At 35.6% G+C, this 16,990-nt stretch overlaps 4 protein-coding genes across 8 annotated transcripts; 2 read left to right on the forward strand and 2 right to left on the reverse strand.

The window, feature by feature from the left end:
• The first annotated feature begins 432 nt into the window (after positions 1 to 432).
• Positions 433 to 2,010, forward strand: LOC144553109 (protein CURVATURE THYLAKOID 1D, chloroplastic-like). 5 transcript variants are annotated; one of them, XM_078301202.1, is made up of 6 exons: positions 456 to 685; positions 762 to 904; positions 935 to 1,153; positions 1,407 to 1,511; positions 1,611 to 1,682; positions 1,768 to 2,010. In XM_078301202.1, the coding sequence occupies exons 1-6, from the start codon at positions 580 to 582 to the stop codon at positions 1,822 to 1,824; spliced, it is 702 nt and encodes a 233-aa protein (XP_078157328.1). In that variant the 5' UTR covers positions 456 to 579; the 3' UTR covers positions 1,825 to 2,010. The 5 variants fall into 5 exon arrangements, with proteins under 5 accessions (XP_078157324.1, XP_078157328.1, XP_078157329.1 ...); XM_078301203.1 differs by having other exon boundaries at positions 457 to 685; positions 965 to 1,153; XM_078301198.1 differs by having other exon boundaries at positions 433 to 685; positions 762 to 1,153.
• A 1,674-nt stretch (positions 2,011 to 3,684) lies between these two features.
• LOC144552560 (cyclin-A3-1-like) lies at positions 3,685 to 6,900 on the reverse strand. Its single transcript, XM_078300522.1, has 7 exons — positions 6,338 to 6,900; positions 5,577 to 5,809; positions 5,236 to 5,311; positions 5,030 to 5,140; positions 4,774 to 4,923; positions 4,494 to 4,628; positions 3,685 to 3,892 (listed from the first exon to the last, which is right to left on the reverse strand). The coding sequence occupies exons 1-7, from the start codon at positions 6,698 to 6,700 to the stop codon at positions 3,812 to 3,814; spliced, it is 1,149 nt and encodes a 382-aa protein (XP_078156648.1). The 5' UTR covers positions 6,701 to 6,900; the 3' UTR covers positions 3,685 to 3,811.
• A 3,573-nt stretch (positions 6,901 to 10,473) lies between these two features.
• Positions 10,474 to 12,230, forward strand: LOC144553236 (uncharacterized). The gene has a single exon (XM_078301335.1). The coding sequence runs from the start codon at positions 10,474 to 10,476 to the stop codon at positions 12,040 to 12,042; it is 1,569 nt and encodes a 522-aa protein (XP_078157461.1). The 3' UTR covers positions 12,043 to 12,230.
• Positions 12,231 to 12,500: 270 nt separating this feature from the next.
• LOC144553111 (uncharacterized) lies at positions 12,501 to 14,394 on the reverse strand. The gene is made up of 5 exons (XM_078301204.1): positions 14,151 to 14,394; positions 13,561 to 13,638; positions 13,113 to 13,188; positions 12,948 to 13,021; positions 12,501 to 12,846 (listed from the first exon to the last, which is right to left on the reverse strand). The coding sequence occupies exons 1-5, from the start codon at positions 14,268 to 14,270 to the stop codon at positions 12,775 to 12,777; spliced, it is 420 nt and encodes a 139-aa protein (XP_078157330.1). The 5' UTR covers positions 14,271 to 14,394; the 3' UTR covers positions 12,501 to 12,774.
• Positions 14,395 to 16,990: the final 2,596 nt, after the last annotated feature.

The raw sequence follows: 16,990 nt of genomic DNA on the forward strand, positions 1-16,990 counted from the left end.
CAATTACAAATCTAATCATAGGATTGTGAAATAGTTAAGATTAATAATTCGTTTAAGATGTTATTTTAGATTGTCATTCATAATTATAGGATTGCATTAATTAAAAATTGCAGTAATAGAAGTAGTGTGAAATTTATTTGAAGTTAAAAGGTCGGGTTTTGAAAATTTCAGTATAGAAATGCTCTAAAAAGAGAAACTGCAAAAGAATACTTTGTTCGCTGCACTTGGTTCACTGCATCATTTAGTACGATTCGATTCTTTGCTTTTACATTTTCACCTGTGGAACGAGCACCAGGTACATATATATAATCCCTTGGTAGGGTCGTTTCCTCAGACTCCTTTCATGGTAATAAAAGTGTAACGGGTCATTTACGATTTCAAATTCACCTGGAATACAAATTACAATGGAGAGAGTAAAACAGTGACTCTCTCGCTTGAGTTCCCGAGTTCTCTCGTTGGCTTGTTGCTGGTGCTCGCCTCTCTTTCTCAAACTCAAAACACAAAAAAGACCTCAAATTTCTAAAGTAAATTTCGATCTCAGAAAAACAAGAGATAAAGCAAAAGTAAAGAGGCAAGAAAATGGAGTTCGCCATTGCTCCACGAGTTCTCCCCTCTCTACCCCAGTCCCGTCTCTTAATCGCAAAACCCAAGAAAACGAGTTCTATCCGGTTTCGGGCAAAACGAGGTAATTTCGCGTAATTACACAAATATACGTTCTTAATTCATTAATCACTGACGCCTCTTTCTTTCCGTGATTATAGGATTGGTGAGTTCGAGTTCGAGTTCGAGTTCGGGTTCGGGTTCGGGTTCGGATTTCTGGTCGACAGCACCTTCTCGAGAAGAGGATGCAAGAGTTGTTGTTGCTGAGAAAGAAGACGCAACGCCGGTAGAGAAGGAAGAAGAGGTGAAAAAGGAGGTTTCTTTTGAAGAAGAGGTGAAAAAGGAGGTTTCTTTTGAAGAAGAGGTGAAAAAGGAGGTTTCTTTTGAAGAAGAGGTGAAAGAGGAGGTACCTGTTGATACTGAAGTGAAAGCAGTAGCTTCCTCGGATGAGGTATCTGTTGATGCTGAAGAGATAGAAGTAGTAGTTTCCTCAGAGGAGGTATCTGAGGAGCAGAGCTCGGCCGGTGATCTCTTAGACCAGCTCAATCTCAATGTATGCACACCAAGTGTTTGTTGAATTGCCTTAGTGAATAATTTCATATAACTGTTATAAATTTGTTTGATGTCTCAATTCAATTGCTATACTGAAACAACCTGACAAAACAAAAATTCATAGTGTGAACTGTGAAGTACCATTGAGTCTATAACCAATTTTTTATTAATTGCTAGGTTATGTTGCAACTAGTATATTTTAAAACCTCAATTAATGACATATATAATAAAAGAAATTGCATTGTTATTTCTAGTTTGATTCTGAGGACAAGTCTAAATTGCTTGTTTATGGAGCGGGTGCTTTGGTTGCTCTTTGGATATCATCAGTTGTTCTTTCGGTCGTCGACTCTATTCCTTTGGTATCTACTTCTAATCTTGTTAAATATCACGCTACCTTCGATACCAATTATTTGTTAGCAAAAAAAAAAAGGATTAATGCACATGATTAATTGATACAGTTCCCAAATTTGATGGAAGTGATCGGCCTCGGCTACACAGTTTGGTTCACCTCTCGCTATCTCCTTTTTAAGGTAAATTAATGCATAATTGCAATGTGAAATCTGACTTGGTTAATTGCTTGGTAAAATGCATGATTATGTATCTTTGCTGACACAGGACGATAGAGAGGAGTTATTCGCAAAAATTGTCAAGTTGAAGGACCAAATACTTTGATCTGATGACAAGTAATTAGGAATCTGAGTAGGGTGTTGTGAGGATTTTTAGAGAAGTGGTCTCAAAATAGATTGCCTGGTTCTGTTTACAATGAATTTTGTTGCAATTTAAAATGCTTAATGTCTCTTTGATTGTGGGTATTTGATGGATATATCAGTGGTTTCAGATGGTGGTTCTGTTCTCTGTTTCGTCTCAGAAAAAAAAAACATAGAATATAATCAACTGGTACTTTGATGTGACTGGATTCTGTGCTGATATTCTCGGCTTGCTGCTCAAGTTTTCTTTCTTCTCTTAGATTATCTATATACATGGTGAAATTATGCGAACTCATCGATTGAAATGAATTTGTTCTTGGTACTTTCTCGAGTTTTTTTTAACTAAACAAATTATGAAAATTAACCTGAATGAATTGGATGTTAAGAAAGGTTTTTTCTGCATATGTCAAGTGAAAAGGCACACAAAAAACTGGTTCTGCTCTTGGTTTAAAGATATATTTTAAGGCTTAATTCATGACGAATTAATCGGATCATTAACCAGGAATTATCTTCTATACTAACAGAGTTGTTAATTTTGAAAGAAAAATAACATGTGATTGTTTCGTCAATTCAGTTTTTTTTAACAGTAATATTTGAATTGATTACACCCTTTATTCATACTTTACGGTGAGGCCTTGTGAGTGATAAATTTGTGGTGGTTAATAAATCCATTATCGTAAAGAATTTGCACGGTGCCAATTTGGAGTCATTTAGAATATCTTTCCCATAGAAAATTAAATTAAAAGCATCTTTCATAAAAGAAAAATCAACGTTCGCAATTGCATCCGAAATTATACTGCTTTGACAAGCCCACTGGACCATCAAGGTTTTTTGATCCATAAAAGTAGATAGGCTAACAACAAACATGCATCAGGATCATAAATCAAATAGTGTATCGAAACATGCCAAATCATTTTTTATTTTTCTGATTCGGTGCGCCCCTGGAGTGTAGTATTTCTGTTCCAATAACAGGTAGCATTGCTGCTGGTGCAAATGGTGCACTATTTATGTATGTACTGTGTATTTCAGTTTCTTCTGATCTCGGGCCATGCTATGTCATGATCAATACGTACCGTATTAGACCAAATTTGAATGGCTAATCACGGCCCGTTAGGTGTGACTATTTTTTCATAGTTTAAGTTATTAGTTTATTCAAGATTTACCATTCGATCAAGATCTAACGATTTTAATTATACGTGACTTTCGTGACCAGATATTTCACATGACGTGACGTGACGTGTCGTGTCAAATTTTTTAAAAAATAGTCACATCATGCGAATGGTCACAGCACAGGACACACAAGTCACAATACATGACCATCACACGTGCCGTGCCATGATATATCCAATCACACCATGACATTTTTAGATCCCTAAGTACTATTAGTGGTGCATTATTTATACATGATACTGCACTTGAAATACAACAATGGTACCGGTACTGTTAGTGGAGCATTATGCAGTTCTGCCAAACTGAGAGATTATGCGAGATTATACAGTTTGCTTGTTGGATTATTTACAATTTAGTGCTTGTGATTATTAGGGTAAATTAGGCACCTCTGGTTGCCTTTAGCTCATAAAAACTTTTCTTATAAATACAATTGTTAGTAGACATCTAACCTTAACCATTAAAAAAAGAAACTTCAAAATATAATCTTCCTCTGAAACTTCAAGTGCTTTTCTTCAGATTCTGCAGTACGTTTTGGATTTCTGATATTATGTACCTTGAAAGAATTCTATTCATTGCTGTACCATGACACAAATATCAAAATAGGATCAACTGAACACTGCTAGGTTAATTATTAAACTATTTTAGCAACAAAATAAACTAGTAAATGAACTTTATGACTACAGTATACTAAAACACCTCTTACATGTCATTTCAAACATAAAAAATACTAATTTACACTTATCGACCAATCAGCATCCACCAATTTTGCAGCTTTTTGCTTCTCAAACAGATTCTTTTTTCAGTTCATCGAAGAAAATGCGCAGCATCTCTTCCCGAGGGACCAGTGTAGACACACACTTGAACTGTTTCAATGAATTTTAATACCCATTATTAGACATTATTCAGAAATATAAACTGATAAATGACAAGTGTCGTTGTCCAACCCTGCAAAAATCTTATAATTTCCCCCCAGTTTTATATTCACATCCTCTAAGATATCTCAAATTTTGAGTTGATCCGTACAAAATCTGAACCGTTCAGCATGAATATCAATGCAACCCTTTTTATATTAATACAGCCCCGTGCATCTAAATAGGCACAGGAAATATTTTTCGGCCCATTTTGACATCAACTGAAAAGTTGAGATAACTCTGAGGATACATTTTTAGGTATCACCAAAACGACCATCCAACCAAATGGGTATATTTTGCATTTAAAATATTTTTGGGGTTTGAACAGGGATAATTCCGTCAATTCTCATATTTTATACAAGTACAGAGACATTTAAAATATTTGTGGATAATTCTGTCATTTCTCATATTTTATACAAGTACAGAGACATTATCATTTCTCGTATCTGTCTGACAACTCATTTTGATGGAAATGCAAATGAAAGACTCAACAGATATTTTCCGTAGTAAAAATAGACATGATATTGTAAATATGAAATGAAATAAAACATACCATCTCTTGCTTGTATTTGTCTCTAATAGCCCCCAAGGAACAACATCTCTTATTCAATTGCAGCTCAAGTAATGCATATATGCAGTCCTTCAATTCACTCACCTTATACCCAGTACTTCCCTCCAACTTTTTAATCTGAAATTATTTTACATAAAAATAATTTTCTTAACTTTTATAGATATTAACAAAATATTGACTTGGAAATCCCTGTAATAATTTTCAGAAGCAAAGAGGAATATCATCCGAAATGCTAAAGGAAAAGGTGAAAAATAAATTTTACCCAAGAATGGTTTGTCGGATCAATGGTGAATTTTGCCAAGAAAACAGCTGAGGCAGCAACAATTGAAGGTAAAAACTTGAGACAACCATAATCAATAAGACTCAGCTCAGCTAGGTAATATGCCAAGAATTCCAGTACCAAATTTGAACTCTGGAAAATTGACAAAAAAAAAATCTAAAATTTGAGCTGCAAGGCATATTATGATCTCTACCAAATGAGAAGCCAAAATAGAAAAATAAATAATTAAATAAACTACCTTAATCTCTTCATGACCGTCCTTTAAGAACCTCCGAAGAAAAGTGTTGATTGTAGGGGTTCCGAGATCATATTTCAAAGACCTTAACAGATCACGCTCCATTTCTACAACCTGCATTCATGGACCAAACTGTAAGAAACTATGCACATCTTAATTTTTAAAGAAACAATTAAGACTCGGAAAGGGAGTAAAAAAGGTAGGCCAACCTCCTGCTTATTGTAGGTGTTGGCAGTGATACCACAGAAGTCATCAACATTGGGCGGGTGTATCTCTTCATATTTCCTAAATTAATAATCAACCAAATAAACCGACCAATAAGACATAGATTTCACCAAAAAATTATCCCAGATTTATGCATATACCCAACTTCTGTCACATTTTTACAAACACAACCAATTACTGTGCTACTTGTAAATGCAGATCTGAGACCAAGATATAGTCACTCCAATGTGTACATTAGTAAAGTTAGACATTTCAGTTCCAACAATAAAAAAAAAATGCATATTAGGACAATTTGAGAAACAAATCAAACCAATTTTGCACTTACGATGCAATAAGCATTGATGAAACACCAAGCAGTTGAAGCCTTTTTCTGTTAATAGCGTTGCAAGAGAGGTACCGGTCAATGTATGACACGGTCAGGTACAATGTTTCTGGTAAAAGCTTGTACTCTTCGGCCACATCAACCAACCAATCTATCAAGACCGCTCTCATATCAGCCGTTATATCTGGTTGAGTTTTTTCAACATAGTTTGGTGAAGGTCTCCTCTTTGACTCCACCTAGAAGGATAAAGAAAAATTAAACTTGTGTCATGATTCAGAAATCATGATTTGGTTGGGATAGTGGTGCAGCCAGATCAATAACTGAGGTATGTACCCACAAATGCTTGCAATAAAGAGTGCCATAATTTTGGAAAAACTGTGACATGTGTTAAAATTACCATATTTTCATTTAACCTTCTGGTTACAATTACAGCTTAATCATATAGAATTGAAACAACCAGAAAATGACATTTGTTAATAGATGTGTTAATAAACGCTCAATTGCATAGAGAATTCTAAAGATACCCTAATTGAACCTCGTTCTGGTCTACTTTGACCAGAATGAAACTCTATCTTAGAAAATAATTAAGGGCAGGGAAGAAACTGTTCAGACCCATAAGTGAAAAATCAATTTTAGTGGGAAGAAACCCAACAAAAAATAAATCTAGTGAGCGAATCAGACTAAATCGAGAACCAAGATCCATGTTTCATACTTTGTTTTACTTTCTTGAACTAAATTAATAAATGTCAAAATCAAAGGCCAACCTCCATTGATCGGAGATACTGATATATATCTGAAGCATAAGGCGCAACCATCTGTGGATCTTCAGCCTCGATTTCTTTATCGATGGTGTCAGCGACAGGAATACTGACATTAGCGACCTCGATCTCCTTGCAAGAAAACTCGCCAAGCTTCAAGTCTTGCTCTTTCTTCTTAGCTCTGGTCCTATTAGGCTTCAATTGAACAGCGCCGGTTCGCGTACTCCCGGCGTTTGTTAGATTGGGCAGATCGCGGAGTGCAACTCGGTTCTTCTTCGCCAGTGGCTGAGAACTCGAGGTCTCCATGGCTGAGGCGCGCTTGAGCGCTGCACGAGTGAGGCGAGGAGGGAAGTTCTCTTGCTCCCCCATGGCTGCTTCCCTCGGAGATGCAATCTTGGTCAAGATTGGGGTTTGAGGAAATGGGTCGGAGGGAAGGAGCAAGAGAAATCTTGAGTTGGGGGGGATTAATATTTGTAGGCATTGAGGAGAGCGCCATTTATTTTTGGGGGAAAATAGGAGGGAGATCAAAATAGTTTCGAAAATTGACAAAAAGCTAAGTTCTTGAAGAGGAGGGAAAACAAGAATGAGTTTCGATTTGGAAAATTGAGTTGCGAAGCGAGCCCCACACGAATACGGATCCTCTGCATTAACTTAAACTTTGTGCAATACGTATGGACCGTCCGATCAGGATCCGGATAAATCCAACCCAAGGTGGAATGCACGGCGGCCCTTTAATATTCATGCCAACACGGATTGTACGGTCCAGATTCATTATATATTAATTCAAAGTTTGAGTTAATGCAGAGGATACGAAAGCACCGCACGCTCGCTGGCATTACGGGTTAGGACTGGGTAAAGATTGTAACGGAGCAATTTTATCTTCATGCAGCGCATGGACCATGGAATCAAAACAGTGATGCATATGATTTGTGCTGCATGAAGCCAAAACTACTCTGTTAAAATCTTTACCCTTAGGACTTGCAGATTGGAATTTCGTTACCAAAAAGAGTTCCCGCATGACCTCGAAGACGACGGGTTATATTAATTAACTTTGTTTTAATTCTGACCTGTTCTGAGAATCCGTTCTGATGAATTCATGCGATTTTTTACTTGTTGGGAAAAAAAAAATGTTTCTTCGTTGACATTATTTTTGTTGTTTAATGTGAGTATATATTTTATTTTTATTCCGTCAGACATTATGGAATATCCCGAAATTTTATTTATATCCTTTTAAAAAAAATAAACCAAAACATTCTAAAATGGAGAAATTTCACGTTTATACAGACCACACAACCAATATGTGGATCATTTATGAGGAGCTGCAGATTGGCCTAGAGGTCTTTCAAAAGCCGAAAGAATATACTGTAATATTGAGTGACGTTAGGATGATTACTGATTTCGGAGTGGCATTTTTCAAATTTTAAGATTTTGGAGTGGCTAATAACCAATTTTTTCTTTAATATTTTATAGATTTGAGAGACATCTAAACCAATTTGCGGTCACCCATAAATGAACCGCAGATTAGGTGTGTGGTCCGAATAAACGTGAAATTCCCTCGTTTTGGAGGTGTTTTTTTTATGCTGTTAATAAAAAATTTGGTGTAGTATCAATTGAACTTGTTAGGCTACAGATAGAATGGTAGTCGAATAGTAAAATTGTGGAATTGAGGTTAATTACTCTTTCAAAATTTTGTACTGTTTCGCTATTATGTTTAGCAAGTGTGGTAATTAGAATTGTAGAAATGTAAAATTATTAAACATGTAGTTAATAAGTGTAACAATTATAATTTTATTGCTCCTTTATATATTTTTTGCTACAGCATGCTGCTTAGCTAGAAAATGGTCAATTAAATATTAAACATCAAAATTGCCATCGAGAAATAAAAAAGTATATAAAAAACAATTGAAATATATTTTCATTATGTATCGTAGAAATGAATAAATAGAGCACGCATTATGTTTGAAACAGATAAATTAAAAGTCATGAGTCATGACAAGGTTGCATCATAAAATTGATAAAAACTAATAAAAAAACAAATTTAACATCGCATGATATTTTGTATTTTTTGTTAACGGGACAAACAAAAAGAAGTGACGTCATTGGTATACAACAATGTTTCACCATTTGTCATTGACAAAATTTCACTCTAAAGCAAACACTACTAAAATTTTGTAAAATAAAACAATGTCACACACATCATTTCCCTCCTGAAATAAAATTATCAATGGTATATAATAAGTTTTGTCGGTCCCGTGACACACAGACTAGATCTGCATTTCTACTAAGAAATTTCTCCAACTACACGCTACTTTTTTATTTTTTTATTTTAAAATGAAACGGAATAAGAATAGAAAACACAGAAAATTTCATGTTCGAATCATTTATGTTTAAATCGATTTTTATTAAAATTAAAAATTAGGATATAATAAAAATTAGAATCATTTATGTTTAAATCGATTTTTATTTTTTCATTAATTGTAAATTCATCTCCCTTCTAAATTCATAATTCTCATTTTATCCTTCTTCAGAAAAAAAATAAAATAATTAATGCTAGCTTGTATTGCCATGGTCACTCATCTACTCATGCTAACAATCTCATCTCTCCATGTCCTAATCAAGAAATTGAAATTCAGTCAAGGAAATAGACGTCCAATAAACACTAAGGGCGTGTTCGGATGTCACGGGATTACGAAATGGGAATAGGAATGGGAATGGGAACTCACTTTTGAAAAAGTGGGAACCCACGGGTACAAAATGTATGAGATTAATTATGGAAATATGAGAAAATGAGTGTTCGTTTGTACCATGGGATTAATTGTGGAAAATCTTTATTTATTTTTAAATATGTATATTTATTTAATTGTTTTAGTTTAGTTTAGTTATAAATGATTTTTTATTTAATTATTGTTTTTGAATAGTATAGTGTCCGTATTGTATTAATTTTAACCAATTAAGTTAAAATTAACTTAATATAAAAAAGTAATTAAATATAAAATTACAATGAAAAAAAACTGTCGTGCCACCATCTATTTATTTAGACTAATAATATATTGTAAATTTAATATTTTAACGGGTTGTAAATTGTAACATTTGGTAAACATAATAATTATAATAATAATAATAATAATAATAATAATAATAATAATAATAATAATAATAAATGGCGTATTCTTTTATTTCTTAGCATTAATTTTTATTAATATACCATATTAAATTTTTACTTGATTGTCAAATAATTATTTGACCATGGTTATTAACGTTTTTATGCTGCATTAAATATAAAAAAAAACAGTTTTCAAACTGAACAAAAGAAAACAAAGAGGAAATGGTGTCCGGATCTAAATTTCAATTAGTCCCACATGAGTCAATTTAACTACAAAAGATGTATATATAAGAGCTCTTGATAAATAATATATGCAGTGCATGAGTGGAGGGGGACCCATATAATAAAAAGGCCTTCACGTAGAGTAAGAATGAGGAGAGAGAGTAGTTGGGAAATTGAAAATGAAGTCCTGAGGTGATGAAATTTTTCCTACTAAATTGTACTGACACAAAAACCGAGGTAGAAATCAAAATGGGAAAAATAAGGAAATAACCATGCATCCGAACACACATAGGAAATGTTATTGGAAATTTTTACAATATCCCACGCAATCCCAGCTGGCCGAACAGGCCCTAACAATTCATTCTTTAGCTTTGTAAATAATTTTGCTCACTTGAAAGTAAGAACAGTCACAAGAAACGCAAATTACGTTGAAACCAATAGAGCTGGTACTTAATGAGGCACTTCAGGACAAACACAGATCGGTCCCACTATCAGTCTATCACTCAATCTGCGTGTGAATAATTTGGACATGAAATTTCGGAATAAAGAAAGTATGTGATGATTTTTTATTAGGGGGAATTTCATGTCCAAATTATTCACGTTTAAATCGTCTTTATTAAAATGAATTGAATTCTTGAAATATTTTGTTCCGATCAAGAGGTTAAACAGGCTAAAGATATTTAACAGATCAGTTTTAGTTTAACGCAGCGCACGAACCATACGCGGCGCCGTTTAGATTCAACAGCCCATGTGCTGCCTAAAGCTAAAATGGATCTGTTAAAATATTCATCCGTTAAACAGACTAAAATTCAAGACGATGAAACCCCGTGCCGTAGTAACCATGAGACCTCGTTTCCATCTCCCCCGCAAACCTCCTCAACCCCATTCTCCCTCCGATAACCTCCCCTGGATTTCCCCTCTACACTATCTCCCCCCCTCTACCTCCGCTCCACCACCTTCCCCTCCAAAACCCCAACCGGAACCCGAACCCGAACCCCCTACCCGCTACACCCGCTCCGAAGCCGCCCATTTAATCTCCACCCAATCCGATCCGCAGCGCGCTCTCGACTTCTTTAACTCCCTCTCCCGCCAACCGGGTTTCTCGCACAACCACGCCACCCTTTCTGCTATCCTCATCCGCCTCGCCAAATCCCGAAAGATCCACGCTGTCGATTCGCTTCTCTCTATCATTCGCCTACACCACCCCTGCCGCCTGTACGAGCCTCCTTTCCTCTCTCTCATCTCCCTCCTCTCCTCCCGTTTATCCCTCCACCAAAAGGCACTTGACATTTTCCTTTCCTTACCGTCTCTTCTCCGTCGCAAGCCGTCACCTAAAGCCGTTTCCACTTTCCTCAATTTACTTGTTGAGTCGGGACAACTGGACCTTGTTGATAAGTTACTCCACCATGTTAAAATTTGGCACGTGTCTGGTGTGAATGCGTGCATTTGTAATATCGTGATCAAGCATTATTGTAAGTTGGGGGCAATTGATAAGGCGTTTGAGTTGTTCGAGGAGATGAGGCGGTCAGATTCGGATGATACAAGACCAAATTTGATCACATATTCAACTCTTATGGGTGGGCTTTGCAAGGAAGGGAAGGTAAAGGAGGCATTTCAATTGTTCGAGGAAATGATTGATAGAGATCGGATTTTGCCCGATCAACTTACTTATAATGTGCTAATTGATGGATTTTGTCGGCAAGGGCAAATGGACAAAGCCAAGGCAGTTCTGGGGTTCATGAGGAGTAATGGGTGTGTACCTAACAAGTTCAATTACTCAGCTCTGATGAAAGGGTTTTGCAAGGAAGGCAAGGTGGAAGAGGCTAAGCAGGTGTTCGATGAAATGCACAGGGTGGGGTTGGAAAAGGATGCTGTAAGTTACACAACTTTAGTCGGCTTCCTCTGTAGAAACGGGAAAGTTGACGAGGGAATTGAGTTGGTTAGGGAGATGAATCAGAGGGGTTGTAGACCTGATGTCGTCACGTATAACGTAGTGATAGAAGGATTATGTAAAGAAGGCCAGGTTGTTGAAGCCATGAGATTGCTTGTGAGCTTACCAGATGCTGGTGTGAAGCTGAATGCAGCTAGTTATAGAATTGTTTTGAATTGTTTGTGTGGCAAAGGGGAAATGGAAACAGCGGTGGGCTTATTGGAACTGATGCTTGGAAGAGGTGTTGTACCACACTTTGCAACTTCAAATCAATTGTTAGTCGGTTTATGCAATACAGGTAGAATGGCTGATGCAACAGGTGCATTATATGGACTGGCAGAGATGGGTTTTGTGCCTGAAACCAGCTCGTGGGAGCAGCTGCTTGAGTCTGTTTGTACGCATAGCAACAAACAAAGATGTTTTGAGCTTATCAATGACTTGGCCATTGTAGAGTGATCCTGCATTGGTGATTGCCACAATGCCTGATACAGCACTTGACCTACATGCCAGTAACTGAACTGGCTGTTTTGAGTTAAAAAGTAATAATTTAGAAGACCAGTTCAAATGCTGGTACACATTGGTACACCAAATAGGGGTGCAAGCTGTATGGAAAACATTGTAAATCATTGTAAGTTAGAGCTGCTGATAGTTAAAACTCCACAGCAAATTGTAGGACGAGGCAGACTTTTGTACAACTGTATAACTAAATTCTGTGTAACCTAACAAAATAAGTACACTATTTTCATTTTCAAGAGCTTCCTTCTAGAACCAAAATGGACTGTTTTCATATTTAGCTAGATAAGCGTGTAACAGTATAATTGTTCAATGCAACATTGATTAATTGCTTGATTGGGTACTTGCAGCACTGTAATTGTTTTTCAACGAACTCAAAAATATCAGTAAATAAACAAGAATTGAAAGGATTAATCCCCGCTAAACAAATTTACAATAAAAAAACATACAATAATGCAACACGGTCTGGTATTCCGACTGTTGGAATTAATTTATCTGATCTGTAAAAATGGGGGAACAACAGCGAGAAGCCTTTACATCTCTATAATCTACAACCAATCATTTCCAAAATACCAACGTTGAGTTACATTGCAAATAAGTAACCGCATTAGTACTTTTGTCGGTGGACCCCCTCCCCCTTGGTCTAGTGTGTAATGTCCCTTTGCTCCTTGGGCCTTACAATACCGGGTACCTGATGCCGAGACCATTGCATGTAAGTATCAATCCCTTGTTGCGTTTCAGATAATCCTGTTGTCAAACATAGCAGCTTGCACTTATCAGATCGTGAAAAATAAAATAACTCGTGCAAAATAAAAAGTAAAGCATGAAATGAAATAAACTTCACTTACAACAACATTATTATGTTGGATGTGTATAATTCCATTCCTATCATACTCTCGCCTTCTAACAGGATTGCTCAGAACTGTTTTTCAATCCATCAAAAGTAATGATAAATTAAATGAACCTTTTACCAATCCCGATTACTTAATTTTATAAAAGATTAACAATCTTACCCTGGTAAGCCTCATTAATCTCTTGGAATCTCGAGGTTGCACTATCTTCATCCCTTTTCTTATCAGGATGCCATTTCTACAATGAATGAAAACCCACTAAATGTTATAAAATATTTTTGTGACAGCAAGAATCCTCCTTGTTTTCAATGTATCCTTCTTAGTTAATTGCTCGATTGAGCTTCAAAGTCGGGATCAAGAAAAGCAGGAAATACAGAAGAAGAAGAAAAAAACACTACTGTCGGCCTATCGCTGTATAGGTCTAGCATTATGTTTCTCGGGACCGGTACTGTACTTAATGATATTGTCTGGTAAAATGGATACTCATAACATCAGATTTGTGCAGACATGTATTATTTCCATCATGATAAAAAAGAAAAAAGAAAAAGCAACACAGTCAGATATCATTACGTAAAAACCAAAGATAGAATTTTATAATAAAGCGACGAACCAGGGCTAGGCGGATATAATTTGATCGAATAGTTTCTTCAGGGGCATCGTAATCAACCTCTAATATCTTATAGTAATCCTGCACAAACATATCATTAGTCCAATTTGAATATTTCAAAGAAATGAAACTAAATTGAGTAATCCATGAAAGACCACAAGACAATTTGTACACCAGTGTCATTCCCAATATTCTAAGGCTGTAAATCTCAACTCATTCTAATAATAAGAAACGGGACTTGACACAAATTTCAGTCTAGCCCATATGATGTACTTCAGGCATACAAAATACTAATTTCCTTTTGGATATTTTGCAAACGCAAAAGACAAATATTCTCTCCTTTTTTTTCTTCAAAAAGAAAGAGGAAAAAAAAGTATGAAAACTACTTTATACCTCTATCAGCGAATTAAATTCAATTAAACTCAAAACCACGTTTTTTACCCAGATATCTCTCTCATTAGATCAAATTGCAAGGAAAAACACCTAAAATAAGCATCCCCTCAATTATCAAACCTACTCTCCGGAAACCTAGCACAATTAAGTTAAACAGCAACAAAATCTGAAATTAGTGAAAGAATGGTAGAAAGTTATACCTTAGGCTCTGACAAGAGAGAGAGAAAATCGAAATCGACGGGAGATTCTTGCTGCTCTCGATCGGATTCTCGACCAGGAAAACCTTCCCACCACATCTCCTCGTACCCACCCCACCACATCGCTCCTTTTTACAGAGAAGATTCCAGATTTTTATTTATTTTATCTTAGTTTCTCCCGGTTTCGTCTTCTTTCTCTCTGCATAGCAGTAAACAGTAGGGGAAGGCGGGTTGGTGAATGTTCTCTCTTTTGCCCTCTCCTTTTGTTTTTATCTTTAAAAGAAATAGATTCTGTGTTTTTAAAAAAACAGAGAGAGAGAGACGAGAAAATAAAAAACAAACGTGGGAAGCGGTCCATTGGGCTTTGGATAAAGTTCAGTCCGATCCGCACTATAATTCATGCGTACTTGATTTGTACTAATCTTAGTTAATTGCACGAATCTAGATGTCAATCCAACGATTTTTATCGGCATCGGACTGAACTTGGTCCATACCCATTGGACTACCATCTGTTACAAATAAAAAATGGTTGTTTAGTTCCCCGGCAACGTGGAAACATTCGTTCTTCAGAAATTGTCATCGTTGTGATCACATCGTAGGGTTGGGATTTATTGCCTATTAACTGATATTTCTTTTTTCACCTCTTATTATAATTTTACTGGAGAAATAAGGAAAGAGCCGAAGAGAAGATTGGATAATGACCACCGAGCTAGCGTCCCGATCCCCAAATCCACTTGATCGCTGGCGGATTCCGTACCAGCATTAGTTGGATCCGGCCCAATGATGCTCTTGGGGGAATTTCATGTATGCCCCTCAGAAATCCGGCCCAATTTTCATTTAACGATGCAAAACTTGGAGAAATTTAGGGGTGGGACGCAGAAAGGATCATAGCTCGTGGATGAATCGTGACTCGCATATGACCCTTTTGCTTGCTCATCATTGGTTGAGTTCAAAATTAATGAGTTTGAATTGGAGTTTAGCTCGCTCGCAAGCTAGCGAGCTAGCTCAGTCCAAATATGAATTAGTGTGAATTTGATATGCATTAATTTATTTTGTGAATTATGTTTGTATGAATTTGAAGATTTTATATTTTGGTATGTATGAAAAAACTTAATTTATGATAGTTGACTTTACAGTATATTTGGGTTTTTGGTTCACGAGCATTTATGAGCTGGCTCAGCTCGCTTGTTATCAAAATGAGCACGCCATGAACCACTTTTTTAGCTCAAATTCTAATATTAGCTTGCTCATTGCTAAATCGAGCGAACCATGAGTTTGCTCTAGCTAGGACCGAGCTGACTCGTTGCCAATAGGGTTGTTCATCGGTTCGGTTCGGTTGAAACCGAACCGAACTTGGAAAACCAAAGTTATAATTCGGTTTTAAAAATAAAACCGAACCAAACCGAATTAGCATTGCAACCGAACCGAAGTTTTATTTCGGTTTGTTCGGTTCAAACCGAAATGTATTAATTTTTTTATTTAAAACAATTGATTTATAATAAACCGAAGTATATTAAGAAATAAACCGGAGTATTAAGAAATAAACTAAGTTATTTAGAAATAAACCAAGTATTTAAAGCAATTGATTAAGAAATAAACCGGAGTATTAAAAAATAAACCGGGTGGTTTCGATCAAATTCATATTATATGAAACTTCGGTCGGTTCGGTTATTTCGGTTTTGAAAATATTCAAACCGAACCGAACCAAAGTTATAATTCGGTTTTGAAAAGCCAACCGAACCGATCCAATAAACCGAAATAACCGAACCATTTAAACCGAACTAATTCGGTTCAGTCCAAAACCGATTAAACCGAACCGTTTGAACACCCCTAGTTGCCAAGGAATTTAATGCATGCCCCTCGGAAACTTGAAAATTATATTCATCTCCCTATAAAGTTACAAAGTTTAAACTAAAATTTATGCATATTTTACTCGATCTGTATCGCTGTGCAAAAAAATCCTCATACAATATGTATCAATTTTTCTTTTTTTGTATCAATTTGTATAAAAAGACCGGTATGTAAAGAAGCATTTTAATATTAGTCTATTAGACTTCGATCTTGCATTTTGCGTTTTCTAAGTTGTGTTGGACATGTTTTTGCGGAGATAAAATTTATCGGTTAAGTATTATTATTTTATCATCCGGGTATTCGCTGCAGAAAAATATTATATATTTTACAAATTATTTTGTAATTTTATAATTTCAGAAAACAATGTCTATAAATATTTGAACACCGTCTGTTCTTGAGACACCAATTAATATCCAGCAGACACTATTTTTTCGAGATAAAACTCCAAAAATAACTATTCTATATATGGACATTGGTAAATTTATAAAATACAAAAGATATATAATCATTTTGGGATATTTTATTTATATCAAGTCCTACCAATTGTGCAGGAAAAATTAGGTACACAACATAATTTTGTTTTCATCAGATCAACATCCAACTTACCACTTCTATAAAAAAAATATAAAATCCAACTTACCATAAAATAACCTTACTAAATTTACATAAATAATTCATACCGATGAAGTGTGTAGCAAGCATAACATAAGTTTGAACAGTCGAATCAATATGCCATATATGTTTCCAAAATACAGAATAATAATCATTTTATTTTAAAGAAATACTAGAGGAAAAAATTTGAGCCCTTCCATTAACAGGATTTAGGCTACGGCAATATACACGGTGCATATTGGTCCATAATATGAATTCATATTTTTATTTTCGAATTTCAAATTGTCTATTCATACAATTCAATATGATCTCTGTATGAAAAATGGTCAATTTGAACTGTTCAACATGACTGTGAAATTCTATATTTTTTACAAAAAATA

The sequence above is a fragment of the Carex rostrata genome, chromosome 4 (genome assembly GCF_964058835.1).
Source record: "Carex rostrata chromosome 4, lpCarRost1.2, whole genome shotgun sequence".
Lineage (NCBI taxonomy): Eukaryota > Viridiplantae > Streptophyta > Magnoliopsida > Poales > Cyperaceae > Carex > Carex rostrata.